Consider the following 19,003-nt stretch of genomic DNA (forward strand, 5'->3'; position numbering starts at 1 on the left):
TGACAATAGCACAACCCTATATGCTAGTTTGTTTAATTTTGTGGGTTAGAGTTATATATGACTATAGGTTAACATTATGAAGTAAGTGTTTAGCATGATTATTTTGAGGTATTCTTCTTATTAGACTTTTCAAGTGTGTACATTGTGGTTGGAAGTTTTGAAGTATCTACGCAACGTTTTTGCTCTTAGCAGAAGGCATTGATAGTTTCATTAATTAATTGATCACTTTATTTTACAGTGGCAATTATATTGGTATTGGGGAGACTATACAACTAGAACCTGACAAAGACATCTGCACTTCCTAGGAGGAAGTAATGGCGGAGATTGTTATTCTTCTAGCCATTAAAAAAATAGGAATTGCCTTGGCCCGTGGAGCAGCAGACCAGGCTAGCGCACCATTTGTAAAGTACGGGACACAACTACTAGAGTTACATGGAAGTATGGGACGTGTTACTAGGGAGCTTCATGTAATGCATGGTGCTCTCTGTCAAATGGATATTCAAAGCCACAATAATATAGCATATGAGGGCTGGTTGGAAGAGGTACGTAAAGTAGCACACTTGATGGAGGACATGGTGGATGAGTACTTGTATTTAGTTGGTCTGGAAAATGATATAGGGTGTTGCTTTTACCTGAAGAAAGGATTCGGAAAACCAAGATCTCTGCTTTCTTTGAACCAGATAGCCTCCATGGTGAAGCAAATAGAGAGAGACCTTACACATCTATCAGAGACAAAAAACCGTTGGGTTACCATAATAAACAATGGGGATACTAACAACTCGAACTACCCTGTTAGGAGGGCACAAGATCAAGCAATCATGGCACGCTCACTTGATGATGAAGACCTTGTGGGGGTGGATGAAAACCGAGAGAAACTTTAACAGTGGTTGGCAGGTGATGATTTGGGACGCTCTGTGATAGCACTGCTTGGAATGGGAGGGCTTGGTAAAACAACTTTAGCTGCAAATGTATACAAGAAGGAGAGAGAGAAATTTCAGTGCCATGCATGGGTATCTATCTCTCAAATTTATTCTAGAGAAAATGTCTTGAGGAATATAAGCAAGGAACTTTTCAAAGATAATGTCAGTGTTCTATCTAAAACTGCAGCTATGGACATCACATGCCTTGAAGAGACGCTAAAGAGTTTCCTGGAGAAACACAAGTATTTGATCATATTGGATGATATTTGGACTCCAGAGGCATTTGATGACTTGTCTAGAGTACTTATACATAATAATAAAGGAAGTGGACTCATAATCACAACAAGGGAATGCGATGTTGCTTCACTTGCCACTCAGGGGCACATCTTAAAGCTTAAAGCTTTGCTAGAAGACAAGGCATGGGATCTGTTTTGTAGGAAAGCCTTTCCAAGTGATACAAATCATGCATGTCCTATGGAGTTGAAGCCTTTGTCCAGGGAACTAGCTAACAAGTGCAAAGGTTTGCCTCTTGTTATTGTGTTAGTTGGTAGCCTCTTGCGTGTCCGTGACACAACTATGGAAGAATGGAGAAGAGTGCATGACCAGTTGAGTTGGGAGGTAAATAATAATTCGAGGCTGGATCACATACGGAATGTGTTTCATCTAAGCTTTATCTACCTGCCAACACACTTGAAAAGTTGTTTCCTGTACTGCAGCCTATTTCCAGAAGACTATGTTTTCAAAAGGAAACAACTTGTACGGCTATGGACGGCGGAGGGGTTCATTGAGGAGAGGGGTGAAAGCACATTAGAAGAAGTTGCAGAAGGTAATCTAAAGGAGTTGGTCAACAGAAACATGCTACAACTTGTGGAGAGGAACTCTTTTGGTAGGATGAAAGGATTCAGAATGCATGACATCTTGCGTGAATTGGCAGTTGACTTGTGTCAAAAGACCTGTTTTGGTGTTATATACAAGGATAGGTGTGGTGGTCCTTTTGACACTGTTGGACGTCGATTGGTACTGCACAAACTAAACAAGGATATTCAACGGTCATTTTCTAGTGTAAATCGACATCGAACTGTCATTGTACTGGAACATAGCATGCCATCATTCAATCTTCTACCTCTTCTATGTAAGGAAGCTAGATATATGGCAGTCCTAGAATTAAGTGGTCTACCCATCAAGAAGATTCCAGATGCTATTGGTGATCTTTTTAATCTGTGTCATTTGGGTCTGCGTGATACAAAAGTGAAGACGCTCCCCAAGTCTGTTGTGAAGCTTTCAAATTTGTTGACACTGGACCTTCATGGGTCTGACATACAAGAGTTACCTAGTGGGATTGGGAAACTCAAGAAGCTTAGGCACCTATTTGCTGAGAGACCAATTGATCCATCTTGGAGGGAATTTAAGTGTCGCAGTGGTATGTGTATCCCCAATGGTCTTGGAAATCTAACAAACCTTCAGACGCTACAAGCATTGGAAATAGATGATAAGTCGCTTAGAGATTTAGGAGATCTGACACAACTTAGAAGCTTGAGGTTATGGAATGTGAAGGGAATCTATTGTGCACGCATCGCTGAGTCTTTAGTTCAGATGCGGTATTTGTCCTTATTAGATGTGAGTGCAAGTGATGAGAATGAGGTTCTCTTGTTGAATGTCTACCTGCCGAACCTGCAAAGGATATTTTTGAGAGGAAGACTAGCGGAAGGGGCATTGGATGAGTCTCCTCCCTTCCAGTCCACTGATGGGCAGAACTTGTATACGTTGTCTCTATATTGGTCACAGCTGAGAGAAGACCCCCTGCCATCTCTCTCTCGGTTGTCAAATTTGACGGAAATAAATTTTACTAGAGCATACCATGGAAAGTATCTCGCATTTCTCACGGGGTGGTTTCCCAATCTGAAGGTTCTTCTGTTGAGAGACCTGCCTAATCTGAATCAGCTAGAGATACAACAAGGTTCCATGGCGAACCTGGAATGCTTAGTATTAATCAACCTTAGCAGCATGACTGAGGTCCCACCTGGCATTGCGTTTCTCATGCCCCTCCAACGTCTAGCCTTCTACGAAATCACCAGTGATTTCTTGACATTGCTGCACCAATGTTCGGCAATTCAAGGGACACAGTGGCAGCATTTTATCCGAGATTGACCTGCTACAGTGCTGGGAAGCACGCAGGTACGTAAGCTATAGGCCCGGACTCAGCGGCCAACTACTAGTACCCTTACTTGTCTCTAATTTTACTACTTTAACATGTTCATGTGATGCGGTGTTGGTTATGTAGGCCACCGCCTGGCCGGCTGGAAGGGAGATGCTTCACAATTTGAACGCATGCAGATTCGATTCGTCAATACATCTCAAGATGCATATCCAGTGCTATCATACATTCGTGCTGCAGCTGATCTGCTACATACGTTCTGGGGTTTCATCTGCTTTATCAAGATGTACTACTGCACCTGCCGTTTGTTGCTGGTTCCACCTCCACTACGGAGCTCTTCCCTTATGCTAGCTGCTACTACTGCTGTGCCTATGCTTGTCAAGTATAACAATATTGCCTATTAACTGTTTCTCGTTGTGGCCTTTAAATAAGACGACACTTGTTGTGAGACGGAGATTGAGTCGTGTTCTCATTTCCAGACTATGTTTCTTTTTGCATTACCTTCCTATTCGCCTATTATAGCTGCAGCTGTTTAATACTAGAAGACTTGGTATGTGATTCATAATTATCAGATATTATTATTTCTTTTTCAGATGATTGGCTTGTGCTTCATAATGCTCAGTATTCACTCACATTGTCATATGGTTACTGTCTTTGGTCGTTTCTTTGTAACTTTGTTGCTACTTTTTTTAGAACGAAGGCTCACGGAGAGCCTGGATTTGAACTAGCAAAGCCATTAACCAGCTAGGAGTTACAACAAAAGACCCAAATTACAACGGCCAGACTGATACAATGGGGATTAGCTGGAAAGCAGATACCAACTACAACCTCCACAAGTAACTAATGAAAAAAAAAAAAGAGATTACAGCTTGCTAGAGGCAAAGCACCCTACAGTCCAAGTGAGGGTTCGGCTCCTCTGCAGTTACGTTCATACTGTATGGCGCCGGCCAACCGGCCAGGAAGCCAAATCAGTCGCTTCCCACGCCGTTTTCTAATCGGACTCCCATCCTGCATACTGCCTTTCTCTCTCTCTCTCACCATCCCCTTGCCGAGGCCGCTACAACGCACGCGTCTCTCCCCTTGCATTCATAGAAGCCGCCCACCTCCTTCGCAGCACTGGCGAAATCATTAATTAACACAAATGTGTTTTATATATATATATACACAAACTACCCCCCTTGTTACTCTCCAGGATGAAGAATTCTTCAGCAAGTCCAACGAATCGATGTAAGTAGCTCACCATCTTGGCCGGATCACAGAATTTGCATTGAGGGCCTCAACAACAGCCTCACAGTCTGTCTCAGACATCGGCGGACCAATATATACTTCTTCCAATGTTTGCATGCCTAAAAGCATCGCCTGCCCTCGAGCCTCTTCAGCATCACTAGAATCAGGAAGGGTCCAGCCCGCACTAAACAAAACCTCGCCGTCCACATTTCTTGCAACGACTCCAGCTGCTGCCAAACCCGTATTATAAATTTTCTGGGCGTAGCCCATCCAAGCATACAACAGTCGATAAAGCTATTAATTCACAACACATTCTTGGGAAACTATCTTGCAGCCGATCATGCATTTTTCCACGAAATAAAGTTACAGTTGATCCCAGGTTCACGAAAATATATTACGACTGGACCAAGATTACAAGCAGATGGGTCTAACTAAGCTAGTTGAGATTCCAGGAACAGGTTGATACAAGTTTCTGTGACTTTATTGGCCACGTTTGGCAACGACATGTACTGCCTACAGTATTCCTCCAGCTCCGGGCAGTTGTGACGTCGTGCTACCTTCACCGTGGCTAGCGCGCTCAGCACCGTCACGACATTCTCGGCCAGCAAGTTTATGCACAGCCGCTTCATCCTCTCTAGTCGGAACCGGCACGCCGCCGCAAGCATTTCTCCAGCCATCATTGTAGAATCTCCGTCCGCAGGGACTAGGTCGTCGACATGAGGCAACTCGTCGGTGTAGATGAAGTGGAGCATGGCCTTGAAAGCCATGGCTCTTATTCCGTCGACCCTTACATGGTCAGTGCCGCTAGCCGATTCCACTGCCTCATGTAGCACCGGCGACCGCGTGGCTATCACAAGCCCGTGCGCACGGATCTCACTGTCCTCGACCAGGAACTTCACGTCCAAGCCTTCCTCCATCATCAACAACTGCTCAAGATGCCATGCGAAATTCAACGGTGGCACAACAATGATTGTGCCTACGCCCATGGTGCTACTAGTGCAGGACTCTGTGTGTACCTTGACTTGGCACTGTATCGTGAATGAGCCGTCATGTCCAACGTAATGTGAGTTGGCAGATTTTGCGCTGATGAAATTCCCCCACCCCCAGCCATCGCAGTTCCTGCCAACATAGACGTGTGTAAAACTATGGGGAGGAAACGGCGCCAACTCACCGGTGGGGTCAACGGGCTTTAAAGTCACCGTTGCTTCTACCTTGATATCATCGCCATCAATTGAGGGTCTGATGAAGACACCAATCATGTCCGCGGTGTCCTTTTTATGTCCCGAAGGGTACACCTCTATGGCCCACTGATAACCCCCCACTTAAAAACTACCCGATCGTATGTATTGGCCGACACCATGCGTCTTTCTCATAGCACTCAAGTATTGGATGGTGAACTCGTGTGTGCCGCTCACCATAACCGACGAGGTATACTTGGACGCGCTTCTTGTCATCCTACTGGTACCACCGCGGGTGGAAGAAGAAGTAGATAGAGATCTGTCACGAGAAACTACATTCTTGGCTATTTTCTTGGTGATCTCATTTATAAAAGAGGGGCATGTCTTTTCAAGTTCCTTGTACTCCTCAGTGGCCTCCACGGTGTCATACACGTCTGGGTCAGATGCCAAGAACTCGATGCAGGATGCCTCAAGCTGCTGGCAGCTACGTCGGTCGTGGGCCAGCATCAGCGTTGTCATGACATTGCCGATGTCGATGCTCTCGGAGAGTAGCTTCTCGCACATAAGCCTCAGCCTCTCGAGGTCGTAGAGATCTGCAGCCACGAGCAGCTCGTGCGCCATGGCCACCGGGCATCTTTGTGTGTTGGGTGTAGGCTCCTCATCGGTGTAGATGAGTAGAGCATGGCACTGAAAGCTGAGGCGGTCACGCCGCTGATCTTGAGACGCCGCTCCGCTCCTTCATGTCCCCACGCAGGAACTGGGCGCGGAACACCGGCGATCGCGTGGCCAGCACCAACTTGTGCGCCTGGACCTCGGTCTTGGTGCCGTCGTCATCGAGGATGAAGGTCACGTCCGGCTCTGGCGACCGCTCTCCCTGAGAAGGTTGTGGTAGTCCCGACAGATGCTCGGCGCCGGCGACATGATGACGAGGCAGTTTTTGGTGGCGGTGGAGTCCTGCTGCTGCGGCCGCTGCTGGAGGACGTCTACGGTGCAATGTATGGTGAGGCAGTCGTCGATGATGTAGCGTGACTCGTGGTCCCGGAACGCGTCCGGGACAGTGAGCTCCCAGGCGACGGCGCTCATGGACCGAGCACCGAAGGTCTTGGCCTGGTCACTCCGCCACACGGCAGCCGGGAACTGGCCGGTCCCGTTGGGTTCGTCGATCCGGAGGCTGGCCATGGCGACCACGTCCTTGGACGTGTCGTTCTTGGAGAGCTCCAGCGAGATTGAAGCGAGGCAGCATTGCCCGGCCGCCGGAGTGGGGGCTTGGAGGCGGCAGACGATGGCCCAGAGGAAGCCGCCGGCGCCGAAGCTGCCAGACCGGACGGAGCCGCCGAGGGCCTCCCGTGCGGCGCTGTAGCCGACTATGTCGAACCTGTGCGTGCCCTGGGCGAACGCCGACCTGTGCGCGGACCATGTTTTGGGCGTTGTCCCGGCCATGATCGATCGATCACACAAGGAGCCAGATCGATCCCCTTTATTATTATTATTTTTTGCACGATCGAGAATTTCCATGGTCAGCTCCGGACGATCAACCAATATGGAGTGCGTACGTGTCGTGATCATCGAGGGCACTGCACCGACTTCGTGTCCGCATATAACTTGATCAGATTTGCTATTTCTAGATACCTCGATACATAACTGAGGCCGATTCAATTTTTTGTCTTAGTTGTAAATGCACCCTCTCGACAAACAACTGGGGTCTGATTCTTTTGTCCCATTGGCAACTCCACGCCCAACATGCAACTGCGAGCTCATCTTTTTTTCTATCCTAATTGCAAGTCCTCACCCTCAACACGCAACATTTTTTGGTGGGGCAACCATTTTTATCCATAGTTGCAGGTTCATCAAGAAAGCAAAGGAACGTCATCACATTGTACGTGTGCAAAACTTGGAGGTGCCGTACGTTCGGTACTTGATCGGTCGGAGCTAGAAGAAGTTCGACTACATCAACCGCATTGTCAGACGCTTCCGCTTTCGGTCTACGAGGGTACGTAGACACACTCTCCCCCACTCGTTGCTATGCATCTCTTAGATAGATCTTGTGTGAGCGTAGGATTTTTTTTGAAATTGCATGCTACGTTCCCCAACACAGGCCTCTACCACGGCCTCCTCCCATCAACTATGGGCATGCTGCCCTCAGGTGTCCTATTAGACCACACTCGAAGCACGCCCGACTATATGTATTTGTCCCGGTTATTGGATAATTCTCGCTCTCTGCAGTAAGGAGAGCTCAACGTCTATGAACCACACCCTCTGGGATAACCCCTCCAGCCTCTCCAGTCTCAACCGAGTTTCCTCACTTATAATAGCAGAGATGGCTTGTTCTAGACTAGGCAACTTTCCAGTACCATAGAGTGTTGCTCTCCTATTTTCGAACTTAGAATGAAGACTATTTAAGAAGTCCCTAACGCGCCTTCTTTCAGTCCACTTGCTGTATTTTTCAACACATTTCCTACATTCCATCTCAACCGGATCGTAGTAGTCCAGGTCACTCCACAACCTTTTCAATTCTGACACATACTCCACCACAGTCTTCTCAACTTGACTCAGCTAATGTAGTTCTTTTTGAATCCTACATGCCAACATTTCATTTCCCACTCTTGAATATGTACCCTTCAATAGCCTCCAAATCTCCGAAGCGTCCTTAATCTGCTCCACCTATTTTGCAATCTGAGATGACAATGAGCTTAGAAGCCATGCCCTCACAAAAGCATTCATCACCTTCCACTTCTGTCCCTCCTTCGAATTTTCCTCTATGGGTTTCTCCACTGTTCCAAGTATATATCCTTCCAAATTCCTTGAAACCAAGATGGTTTCGGCATGCTTTGCCCAGCTGGAATAGCTTTCTGGACCTTCAAGCTTCACATGTGGCATCTACAAAGGCTGAATGTCCCCTTGACTTCAACCTCTGGTCTAGGACTTCTAGCTTGCCTACTGATTGCGTTGAACAAAGCCTGGTATCTCTCGTCCATCGCTTGTAACACGGCTACGAGTTCTCCGGCTGTAACAGCCGCCGGAGCATCACTCTTATCTCCCATTCCACAGTTATTTTGGGCTTAACCAACAAACCTCACAACAAGCAGACCTCCCTTTTCTTCTCTGCTCTCCAGCCAAACAACAGGAGTAGCAGCAGCGCCCCCTTCTTCTTGAGACTCTTTCTTCTTCGCCCCAGCCAAATAGCAGCAGTAGCGCCCCCTTCTTCTCTCCTCTAGCCAAACAGCAGCAGCGGCGGCAGCAATGTCACCTTCTTCTCCGCTCCAAGCTACCAGCAGCAGCACCACCCCCTTCTTCTTGAGACTCTTTCTTCTTTGCCCCAGCCAAATAGCAGCAGTAGCGCCCCCTTATTCTCTCCTCTAGCCAAACAGCAGCGGCGGCGGCAGCATTGTCACCTTCTTCTCCGCTCCAAGCTACCAGCAGCAGCACCACCCCCTTCTTTCTCCACTCTAATCCACTCGTGCTCCTTGAACTTGCTCTGCCCCAGCCTAGGGCACGCCCCCTTCTGCACTCCACCTCACAGTAAGCACCACTGCGAGCAGCCGATTCACCATCGGCGAGGGCCCATCGCCGTCACCCGCTCTGATGCCATGTTGATTTTTTTGGGTGGAAGTGAGGTCTCCGACGAGAGAGAAGAGGCAGATTTTTCTGGAGAACTCTCCCTTATCCATTCCCCTTCCACACAATGTATGCACCTGCCCTTTTTACAGTGTCCACCCTCTACTATCCTATCCATACAAGTAAGTACTACCAACACTAACCCCCACCCCCCTTACTTTCTCTCTAAAAAGTAGCTTGCCCCCCCCCCCCCCACATCTTTCGCTTGTAACTTCCCCTGCCTCTGATACTCTTTCGAAAATCAATAAAAAGAGAAAATGATTCAGGTGGGGGGCTTTGCCCCCCCCCCCCCCCCCCCCCCCCCCGCGGTGACCTCAAAAAATCAATCGCTAGAAGCATCCCCTACTATATACAGATGTACAATCTTGTAAACCACATCTTTCCGTTTACGCCTGTCAATTTTGTAGCATAATTGTCGATCCAAGCTTTGTTTTTATCATTTTTGTTGAGCCTCCATTTTCAAAGTTCTCTTCTATTGGTTTCACCGTGAAATCTCATTTTGTACTATTTTCAATACACCACCTCTCAGTTTTGAATTGCTTTTGGATACTATATTCAATTCATGAAAACAAGAGTTCATTTGATTGTAGGTTGATGCACATTTCATTTTATATCCTTGCATTTATATTAACGATTTGCAAGGATATAGCCAGTCAATGGTCCTTTTTCTTATTAGCATATAGCGTTGCTGCTAAAGATTCTACTACCCCTGGTGCAATTGGAACTTTGCGACTTCTGCTAATACATCTAGCAGCTGAACTGACAGTACCTGTTGAAGGACGCAGGTACAGACACATAACAAAGGAACTAATGCTGCCGCGAACTCAACCCCTACAGTATTCTTGTAACAATAGCTGAATTCCTTTGACGAGACTAAATGTGTCAACAGACTGCCTTGTGTAATTTGTCACACAGATTAATTACAGTATTTATTTTATTTTAGTGGTACATGAGGCCACGATTGATGTTGTGTACTATAGTTTACTAGTGGTGTAATTCTTATGTATTGTTGGTAGCAAGAATACTTATGTTAAACCTAAGTTATGTTATACGTAGTACATTGCTACCATGAATTCGAACCTTCTCAAGCAATGTACTACACACTGCTGCTGCTACACACTTCCCACATATGTGAGGGTGAGGAATAACGGGAGACAAAAAAATTATACGCTAACCAAATAAGTATGACTTAATACCCTCACATATGAGCATCCTCTATTTTAATGCTCACCATGTTGCCCTTATTTTTCTTCCCACCCTCGTTGATGATGGTCGTGATGTCCACATGATCACAATGCAATCGACGTGGTAAATCCCAAGGCTATGAGTTTGTCACTGCACGCCACACTTATCATTATGTTGCGCAGGGGAAAGTTTTAAATTTTAAAACAAATCTCATTGGCCACGAACTACACCCAATGCCTAGACATATAAAGACTTACGAAAACCTAATCAAATCCTAGACATAAAACACAAACTAATCAAATCCCAGACATAAAACACTTTTGAATCGGTGAACTGTTTTTGAAACGACAAACATTATTTTTGAAATTTTGGATTTTCTCAAAACAAATCACGAACATTAATTTGGTTACGATCATTTTTTTGAAATGCATGCAAAGTTTTCGAATTTATGAACATTTTTTAACTCAAAAAAATTCTTTGAATCAATGAACTTTTAAAAAAATTGGGGAACAAATTTGAAAATTTTGTGTTTTTTATTTATGTGAACATTTTCTAAAATATCATGGTTATTTGATTCCAGATTCCCGAACAAGTTTTGAATACTCAATCATTTTTTTCAAAATCAAATCTCATCGACCACGAACTACACCCAACGCCTAGACATATAAAGACTTATGGAAAACTAATCAAATCGTAGACATAAAACACAAACTAATCAAATCGTAGACATAAAACACTTTTGAATCAGTGAACTGTTTTTGAAACGACAAACATTATTTTTGAAATTTTGGATTTTCTCAAAACAAATCACGAACATTAATTTTGTTTACGAACATTTTTTGAAATGCATGCAAAGTTTTCGAATTTATGAACATTTTGTAACTCAATAAACATTCTTTGAATCAATGAACTTTTAAAAAAATTGGGGAACAAATTTGAAAATTTGTGTTTTTTTATTTATGTGAACATTTTCTAAAATTTGATGGTCATTTTTCTCCAGATTCCCGAACAAGTTTTGGATACTCAATCATTTTTTTCAAAATCATGAAAATGGTTTTACTTTCCTACCATTTTTTCCAAACCGTGATTTTTTATACGATTTGCAAACAGTTTTGCAAAACCACCAACATTTTTTGAATGCGCGATTTTTTTTTTATTTCGTAAACATTTTTTGGTTTCACATTCATTTTATGATTTCTCAAACTTTATTTCAAAAACTAACAACTTTTAGAATTTGGAACCCCAAATTAGTTTAAAGAAGGAAGAAAACAGAATGAGAAAAGAAAAGACAAAAAAGGAAATAAGAAAACAGGGGAATCAAGCCCCGCATAATGGGCCAGCCCATGAACGCATACGTGAAGGGAGGGCGCGTGTCTGTTGGCTAGAAGAAATGGGCCTTAGGCACTGTGATGCTTGTGCACCTATGGTTTGTATCAATATCACATTTATAAAACAACGAATCACGACATGACTTTGGAAAGAAAATCGAATCGTTTTCTTTACTTATGGGTGGCATAGTGGGTAAATTATAGTTTCGGGGGTATTTTTTTGAACGGATGACCAGAAGCAATAGCCCCTCTATTATTAGGGAAAGATATATATGGATGGACAGATGGGGTTCCAAACAACGCGCAGCTACGGACGCGCACGCTAATGTTCATGTGTTTTTTTTTCTCGTGAAAAGTTACATGTATTCATTAGCATATTTTTATCTTTTTTAATAGATTTTTTAATCTTTCTGTGGTGGGAACTGTATCCACACATCAAAGAACCGTCAAATTTACACTTGAAACTGGAATATTCCCTTGCGAGGAACCGACGTCCCACTATCGGGGAGCCGTTGCTCAACCTACCCGGGGACATCTTACAAGGCGCGGGGTAGCCATGAAGAACCGTCAAATTTACACTTAGAACTGGAATATTCCTTTGCGGGGAACCGACTCCCCACTATTTGGGAGTCGTCGCTCAACCTATTCGGGGGACATCCGACAAGGTGCGAGGGATCACCATGAAGAACTGTCAAATTTACACTTAGAACTGGGATATTCTTTGCGAGGAACCGACGCCCCATTATCGGGGAGCCGTCGCTCGACCTACTCGGGGACATCCGACAAGGCGCGAGGGATCGCCATGAAGAACCGTCAAATTTACACTTGGAACTGGAATATTCCTTTGTGAGGAACCGACGTCCCACTATCGGGGTGCCATCGCTCAACCTACTCGGGGACATCCTACAAGGCGTGAGGGATCGCCATGAAGAACCATCAAATTTTCTTTGCTAGGAACCGACGCCCCATTATGGTGGAGCCGTCTCTCAACCTAGTCGGAAGAACCGATGTTCCATCTTCACGCCCCATTAAAAGAATTCTTATATTGTTTGGAGCAAACTGCTTTATTAAATCGTGAAAACGGTATTTTGATAATTAGCCTTTAAAAACAGATTTTCATTGTGAGTAACATACTCAAAATAATCACTTCTGAACGCTAAATGCAATTACAAAATAATTAATGTTAGAATTGGAAACGAGTACTACTTTTTATTTGACCTTTTCTTAGGTTTGGTTTTCTTACATCAATTTTTCAATTCAATTTTGGTTTAACTCAATTGAGAAATAAAAAGGAGCAGGCAAATACATATCTATCCATATGTCCACCAGTGGTACACAGCTAGAGGTACTCATGTTAAGGGCATCTCACGAAACTGAAACGCAAGGTACTCTCTATACCGAGGAGCATTTTCGAACGGGATCTTCCTTGCGTGAGGTACAAGAAGGTGGCCAAGCACAACACGACGCGAAACACTCGTTCAAAAGAAAGGGAAAACGAGCTGCACCAGGCTGCTCTAGGTTCGATCGGTCAGATCCGTCACGATGGCTGTACAGAACCTGCATCCACAAGCCGACGGGTGTCACGTGAGGATGAAACAGCCCGTAACGTGGTTAGTACCTCGAAAGAACCGGCGCGTATGCTTTTCATGATAAACTGCACGCGAACACAGTCACTCAGGTTGGTACACAACAATCTGGCTTTGATAAACAACTATGCAAAAGTCTCCTTCCACTAGTAGAAAACAAGGCTTTGATTCGGTTAGAAAAGAGCATTAATCCCGGTTGCATTACGAACCGGGACTAATGTGAGCATTAATCCCGGTTCGAGCGGCTAGGGCACCGTGCAGGCATTAGTCCCGGTTCAAATGGGACCTTTAGTCCCGGTTGATGCCACGAACCGGGACTAAAGGGTGCGATGCCCATTAGTACCGGTTCGTGGCACCAACCGGTACTAAAGGTTCCTTTAGTCCCGGTTCGAGCCACCAACCGGTACTAATGGGGTTTGAGGCATTAGTACCGGTTCATGGCACGAACCGGTACTAAAGGTCCCATTTTCAAACTCTACCCCCCCTTGGATCGCCTTTTCAGTTCTGTAAAAAGCAAAAGAAAATGATAAAAACTTCAAAAATTAAAATCCTTCCAGATGTAGTTATGTTACTACATGTACTACTAGTTAGGAAAATTTAAAAACGTAAATTTAAACATGTTTTGCAAAAAGTGTAGGAAAAATGTAAAACGGCTATAACTTTTGCATACGATGTCAAAAAAAAAGTATAATATATAAAATATTTAGCACGAAAATCCGCATCCGATTTTGACAGCCTACGACCTGTTTGCAAATTTTTAGAATCCTCAAAATCTAAAAGGAAAAAAAGTTATGCTCAAATTTCATTTTTTTTGAATTTTCGTTAAATCAGGTCAAACTACTTATTCAAGAAGTATTAGTGTTACTAAATAATTATTCAATAATATTATTGTTACTAAATAATTATTATAGTTTTTTAAAATTTTGGTCAAATCTGGTCAAACTCTGATCAAATCTGGTCAAACTGTGGTCAAACTATGGTCAAACTACTTATTGAAGAAATATTAGTGTTACTACATAATTATTGAAGAATATTAGTGTTACTAAATCATTATTTCAATTTTTTGAATTTTGGTCAAATCTGGTCAAACTGTGGTCAAACTATGGTCAAACTACTTATTGAAGAAATATTAGTGTTACTAAATAATTATTGTTTTTTAGAATAAAAGTTTCAAACTCAAACAGTGAAACGTGTGACTTCATGCTCAAGCTAAACTCCTGAGGGTTAATAGGATTGACATCTTACTATTGTCAGGAAAACAACAAGTGCAGACTTGGAAACGAGGGGGTATAGAACCCGAAAGTTAAGCGTGCTTAGGCTGCAGTAGTGAGAGGATGGGTAACCGGCCGGGAAGTTAGATGATTTGAAATGATGATGAAAGATTAGAGGTTAAATTGAGCAGTAATGAGGGGTGATTAGAGATTAAATTGGAAAATAATTCAAAAATTTAAAAATTAAAAAAAAAATTCAATTTTTTTTCGTAAAAATACCTTTAGTCCCGGTTGATGTTACCAACCAGGACTAAAGGTGGAGCTCCAGACAGCGGCCACGTGGACGGCCTTTAGTCCCGGTTCGTGTAAGAACCGGGACTAAAGGGTGAGACTTTAATATCGACCCTTTAGTCCCGGTTCTGGAACCGGGACTAAAGGCCCTTTTTCTACTAGTGTTCCTTGTCCCGTCACTCTGCTCTACTGCCAGCAGGGCCAACAAGAACACCCTGAGCAGAGGCTTCCTTCATGTTGCCTTCCTCGGCACCGCTGTCGCCCCCCTTCCGGATCCTGATCTTGTACTTGAGCTCAAACTCGGTCATCTCTTTCTTTTTGGTCTCCAGAGCCTCCTTCACGCGAGCCACCACCTCTTCCAGGCCCTCCTTGTTCCGGTGCACGGCGGGCAACACCTCCTTGATGGTCCTCTCAACCAAGACTCCACCGATCATTCTGTAGCACCGCCTAGTGGGGTCCAGGGGCTCTATGGCGACAATCACAAGAGAGTGCTCACTCACTTCCATTTCCAGCTCTGTGATCTTGGTGTAGAGCTGGTTCATTTCAGTTCGCATGTTCGCATAAGTGTTTGCGACCACTTGCTCGTTTATGGGTTCACCACCTGCTCTACTTGCCATTTTCCTTGTGATGCACTAACAGCAAACAAAGAAACCTGCAGAGAGAAAATGAATACTCTTTCTATAATTAAAACCAGGTTAAAAAGTACTCCCTCTGTAAACTAATATAAGAGCGTCTAGCTCACTACTTTAGTATTCTAAACGCTCTTATATTAGTTTACGGAGGGAGTATAAAAGTGTCTAGATCATCACTTACTTTATTGATCTAAATGCTCTTATATTTCTTTACGGAGCAAGTATATTGCAGCGTCAAACTAGCCGAGTGATAATGTCTCAGAATATAATTGTTCAGGTAGAAAAGAGAAAACAAATAATAGTCCTAACACAAAGAGATGGCAATAATCACTAAGACTTGACACTCAAAAGACAAATATACTGTTTTAAAAAAATTGCCGAGGAAAATCAAAGCCAAACATATTGCTGAAGCATACCAACAGCGAGCAATCTTGTGACAAGTATATTGAAGCAAACAACCAAAATGGAGTGTTTTCAGAAATATCATTAGCAATGTTCATAAATCCATACTGGTTTCTCAGCTAATTAATGCAGCATGAACTGATCATATGCCCCAGAGAGCGATTCATCCAAGCTATGCTGGTAACTCTAACATGATTAAATCTTTAACTTGGCCTACACAAACAAGTATTGCTCTGGCATATAACTGCTACCAGAACCCATGCAAAAGATAATTCACTGATATTTCGAGTTTATGGGCAGAATTGATGGGCCTCAAAGGTCCTGTTTGTTTGAGCCCACTAATCAGCCAACCAGCAAAGGAAAAAATGTTTGAGCTAAGCAATCCCACGATGACTTTCTTGGAATCACATAACTATCTAGAACAAAAGCAAAACACCCAGCCATACATGACTATTATGACATAAGCATTGTTCTCCTATGTGTCTTGCTTGATGGACAATCTACACAAGACGTACGTGTGCTCATCCCGAGTTATGACTCACAACGGCGGAGTTATGTACAAACCTGAGGGGGCCGTGCCCCCCCCCCCCGGCCCCCAGCCCAAATGACATTTAGAGCCATTTCGGGACAGCTCCGCTCCTTCAAATTTAGCTCTGCGCCAGAAAACACAAGCCAAACGGGGTAGCTCCACGATATGCTGCTTCACAAAAAAACAAGAATATGGGGTACAACTCCTAGTTTTTTATGAAGCTCTTTAGAAGGTGCTTCAAAAAAACTCTAGAAGTTGAAGTTGAGGGGAAATTACCCACCACTGCCACCAGCAAGTGGATACCCCTTCGTTTCTCCACCCTCATCCAATCAAATAGATCCTTTCCACCAAATTTCTCATTCTTGAAACTGAAGCTAGATGCAAGCCAAACATTCTCTTTGTTAGTGCTACAACTTCTGTATTAAACTACTCCAAAGTGGATTTGGTGGAGTGAAACTGATTTTGGTGAAGCAGAGCAGTCCCAAACATGCCCTACATCTACAAGTCACATGTGCTTTGATCTTAATTTGGTTTTTCTCCTAGTTCTCTTGTCAATACCTTAGCTAGGTCATTGCAGATATATGTGCCCATTTTGTGTTGTCCGTAGGACAAGGGTGATAATTTGAACTTTTAAAGTCACTAACTCAGAACCAAATTGTCTTCTGTATCCATGGCATCGGTCTTAATTAAGCGTCATCCAACGTGTTGACATCTTGAGCTGCTTAGTTTCAATTGCCAGCGTTGGCCAAGTAAAATTGTTTTATTTGTTTGATCTAATGTTGCTTCCACTAACGAAACAAGATGTGAAATGGGTATTGCCTGTATGTTTTGGTTGTGCCTCAAAGTTAATAACAAGACATTTGCATGATCGCTACTGGGGTTTGAAACTTGTGATGTTGCTCAGATACTCATGCTTGGTGGTTGCTACTCTCCGTTATCAGTATGACTTTCGCTAGTTAGCTATCTACCTTTGACAGATTTATGGTTGCTGCATGTTGTTAGTAGTATTAGTTATGACGATATTAATTATCCCAGTGCATTCACCACCATACACTTGGAATCTTACGGCTCATCCCTGAACACATGTTTTCCTGCGTCTTCTCATCAATAACAGACTTCTGACAAAGAAAAAATGGCACACCTTTCCATTAACTGATTTAGTGACGCATTCATGTCATTCAAAGAATATGGGAGGGAAAATCTTGAGACCCTTCCATATAATTCATCTCAAGTTGCCAGCAATCATATTTCGGGTCAGCATGAACATGGTATTTGTGTTATGGAAAATCAAGAGCGAGTTCCGGGTGAGGATGTGTTGTATCTGAATATAGCCTTAATGCTTAATAGTGTTTGCTTTAGAAACCCTTGTAATTATTCATGCTACTCATCCCCATGTTCAAAATACAACACATGCACCGTATGTGCATATGCTTAAATTCTTAAATTGTTGCCATCCATAAAACACCTTTAATTCATCACAGTGCTAGAAGTGATGTGCACATAGGTGCAATTCTTCTTTCAAAAATGGAAAACAGTTGAGCTTCAACCACAAGAATATTGGCATATACCTTACTTGCAGGTTCTCTGTTTCGTTCTTGATCGCTTTACAAACAAGTTAGCATTCCCCACTCACCAAGCGAAGCATATGCTTGACTTGCAGGTTCTCTTTCTTGTTTGTGACGGCTTCAACAAGACTAGCATACCCCATTCACCATGCCATGACACTGCTTTGATGTCTTAATCTTGACGCGTACCACAAGTCCAAATCTGTGCGGCTCTACATCTACAAGTCAGTTGCATTGTCCTTAATTTGTTATCCTTCCTAGTTCTCTTGTCAATGCAAATAACCAGGCCCATTTTGCACTGTTCGTAGGATATTGGTGAGAATTTGAACTTTTAATGTCACTAAATCTGAACTGAATTGTCTTCAGTATCCATGGCCTCAATCTTAATTAAGCGTCACCCATCGTTAGATAAGTAAATTTATTTATTTTGATCTCATGTTGCTTCCACCAATGAGACAAGATGTGAAGTGTGGTATTGCCTATATGTTCCAGTTGTATTTTTTGAGGTTGGCAACACATGCAATGTATGTTCATATGCTTAAATTCTTAAAATGTTGCCATCCATCACATCATTTTGAGGTTTCATAATTTCTAAATATTCTCCCAGAGACTGCCACCTTGGTAAAAACATAACAAAAAGAGAGCCCATAGGGAAGGTCCAATAGCAGAATAGTGAAGTAGGAATCTTTGGTCGCACATCAGCTAGGTTGTTAAAGCTATTGCTCTATGTTGTCCTAATGCATGCCATAAAGCATCCTTATGCATGGGGACCATAGGGAACATTGTTTTTTTTAATTCTATGGAAAATAAAAAGTTGAGATGCAATCACAAGAAGACTACCATCAACTTGATTACAAGCCTAGCATCAACTTGACTTTACTTGCATGTTCTCTGGCTTGAACAACAAGACTAGCATTACCCACTTACCAAGCCATGACATATGACAGAAGTAGGTTGCTATAGGTCCAAATCTAGCCGCATCTACACCGATTACAATCCAGGTGGGTTGCCCTTAATTTGGTTTGTTTCTAGCTCTCTTGTTAATATCTTAACTAGGTTGATACAAAAATTGAGCATCTTTCCTTGCCAGGTTGCTCTCTAGTTTTGCCAGGTAAAAGGAACAAGGAGGAACATCAGATCTAGCTACTTGTCATCAGCAACAAGCTTGCACGCTCTCTG

General features: G+C 43.4%; 1 protein-coding gene and 2 pseudogenes across 1 annotated transcript; 1 reads left to right on the plus strand and 2 right to left on the minus strand.

The window, feature by feature from the left end:
* Positions 1-257: 257 nt before the first annotated feature.
* LOC123169248 (disease resistance protein RPM1-like) lies at positions 258-3,068 on the plus strand (annotated as a pseudogene).
* Positions 3,069-4,733: 1,665 nt separating this feature from the next.
* LOC123170654 (uncharacterized) lies at positions 4,734-6,928 on the minus strand (annotated as a pseudogene).
* Positions 6,929-14,872: 7,944 nt separating this feature from the next.
* Positions 14,873-15,313, minus strand: LOC123164188 (probable prefoldin subunit 2). Its single transcript, XM_044581605.1, has one exon. It carries the CDS (start codon positions 15,311-15,313, stop codon positions 14,873-14,875), a length of 441 nt encoding a protein of 146 aa, XP_044437540.1.
* Between the last annotated feature and the right edge of the window lie 3,690 nt (positions 15,314-19,003).

Source organism: Triticum aestivum, chromosome 7D (assembly GCF_018294505.1).
Source record: "Triticum aestivum cultivar Chinese Spring chromosome 7D, IWGSC CS RefSeq v2.1, whole genome shotgun sequence".
Classification (NCBI taxonomy): domain Eukaryota; kingdom Viridiplantae; phylum Streptophyta; class Magnoliopsida; order Poales; family Poaceae; genus Triticum; species Triticum aestivum.

Bases quoted from the DNA above. Each gene is read 5' to 3' on its own strand.
- LOC123164188 (XM_044581605.1), bottom strand. From the start codon at position 15,313: ATGGCAAGTAGAGCAGGTGGTGAACCCATAAACGAGCAAGTGGTCGCA.